At 39.2% G+C, this 1,237-nt stretch overlaps 1 protein-coding gene across 1 annotated transcript in view; it reads right to left on the bottom strand.

The window, feature by feature from the left end:
- The window catches only part of NFU1 (NFU1 iron-sulfur cluster scaffold), a 12,683-nt gene that overhangs the window by 5,266 nt on the left and 6,180 nt on the right, over positions 1-1,237 (bottom strand). Inside the window, 1 exon segment of the mRNA XM_035898925.1 lies at positions 734-848. Within this exon segment, the coding sequence (XP_035754818.1) occupies positions 734-848 (115 nt within the window).

Below are 1,237 nucleotides of genomic sequence, written 5' to 3'. Positions count from 1 at the left end.
GCAGGAGGAGAATTATGAATGCGTCTGGGTTTAGCAGCTCTGGATGCAATTTTAAGCTCAGCGTTAGTCTCACAGAGCATTTTTAAAGACAACTTTTTCAAAGAAAATAAAGTCTACGTTGATATTGAAATTAAATCCAGACTTAACAGAGCAGAGAAGAATTCAATAGTCATAATCCTCCTTAAAACACTGGAAACATTGTTTAAGTTGGTAAGTTGCAAATGAGAAAATAAAAGGCCAAATACTGCCCTTGGGTTCTAAGTTAGTCTCCATTATTTTCTTTTACAGCTTGGAAAAGACTTCCTACTATTTCTTGTTCATTTAAGACCAGAAACTTATCATTAAGACACGGGATGTTAGGCCTGAACGCTCCTTTTTGATTTAAGGAGGGAAATAAACCTCTTTGTAGGTGCCCATACAAAAAGGATATGCGGCAACCACGAGCTTCCTAAACACAGCCTAAATACTTGCAAAAACATTTCACACACACACAAAGCATAACAGAACGTGGCCCGTACTGCCAAAACACACAGTTCAGCACAGCTCCTGCGAAGATACGCTCCCCACACTACAGCAGATGAGAACCAGGCTTCTGCAAATTCTCTCCTGTGCTAATTTTAGCCACTTGCATTTCAAATTCTCTTGCATGCTTTTCTGAGGGACAAGTGGAGGCTCTTCTGGATGTCACAAAAACAAAGGCAGATATTGGCCTCTTTTGAAGAGTTTGACTTACCTGTGTCGGTCCTAGGTGCCTCATCAGTAACTACAGGTAAGCCAGACGCAAAGAAATCCATTATAGTCGCATAAATATCTGGTTTCAGTAAGTTCCAATCCAGGTCTTCACTCTCCTACAAGAATCAGAATCAAAAAAATAATGAATAAAAACAGAGTACCTGCCTCTTAACAATACGTTACGCACAGACTCTTCTTATGCTAAAAATACCATAATGGGCTCACACGTTTGATGCGTGGATTTGATTTCAAAGTTTTGGTGAAGCTGGACTTGACAAAAAAGTTTAGTAAGACTCAATTTATAACAGTCAACAGAACGGTTTCCTTGTTTGCAAGCCAAGTGCTATTAAAATACTAGCTAAGAAGAGGTGAAAAATAAAGTCTCCCAAATACGTCATTTGACAGATATTTTTACCAAGCCGTTTCAGATTCAAGTTTGTTTGGTTCCATTTAGTTTTGGAGTCAAATTCTCATCCACTGGATCGCCCTGTGCTCTTCACACACG

Source organism: Egretta garzetta, unplaced genomic scaffold (genome assembly GCF_000687185.1).
Source record: "Egretta garzetta isolate BGI_Z169 unplaced genomic scaffold, ASM68718v1 scaffold238, whole genome shotgun sequence".
Classification (NCBI taxonomy): Eukaryota; Metazoa; Chordata; class Aves; order Pelecaniformes; family Ardeidae; genus Egretta; species Egretta garzetta.
The sequence above is the reverse complement of the archived record's forward strand: the minus strand, read 5'-3'. Positions and strand labels throughout refer to the sequence as shown.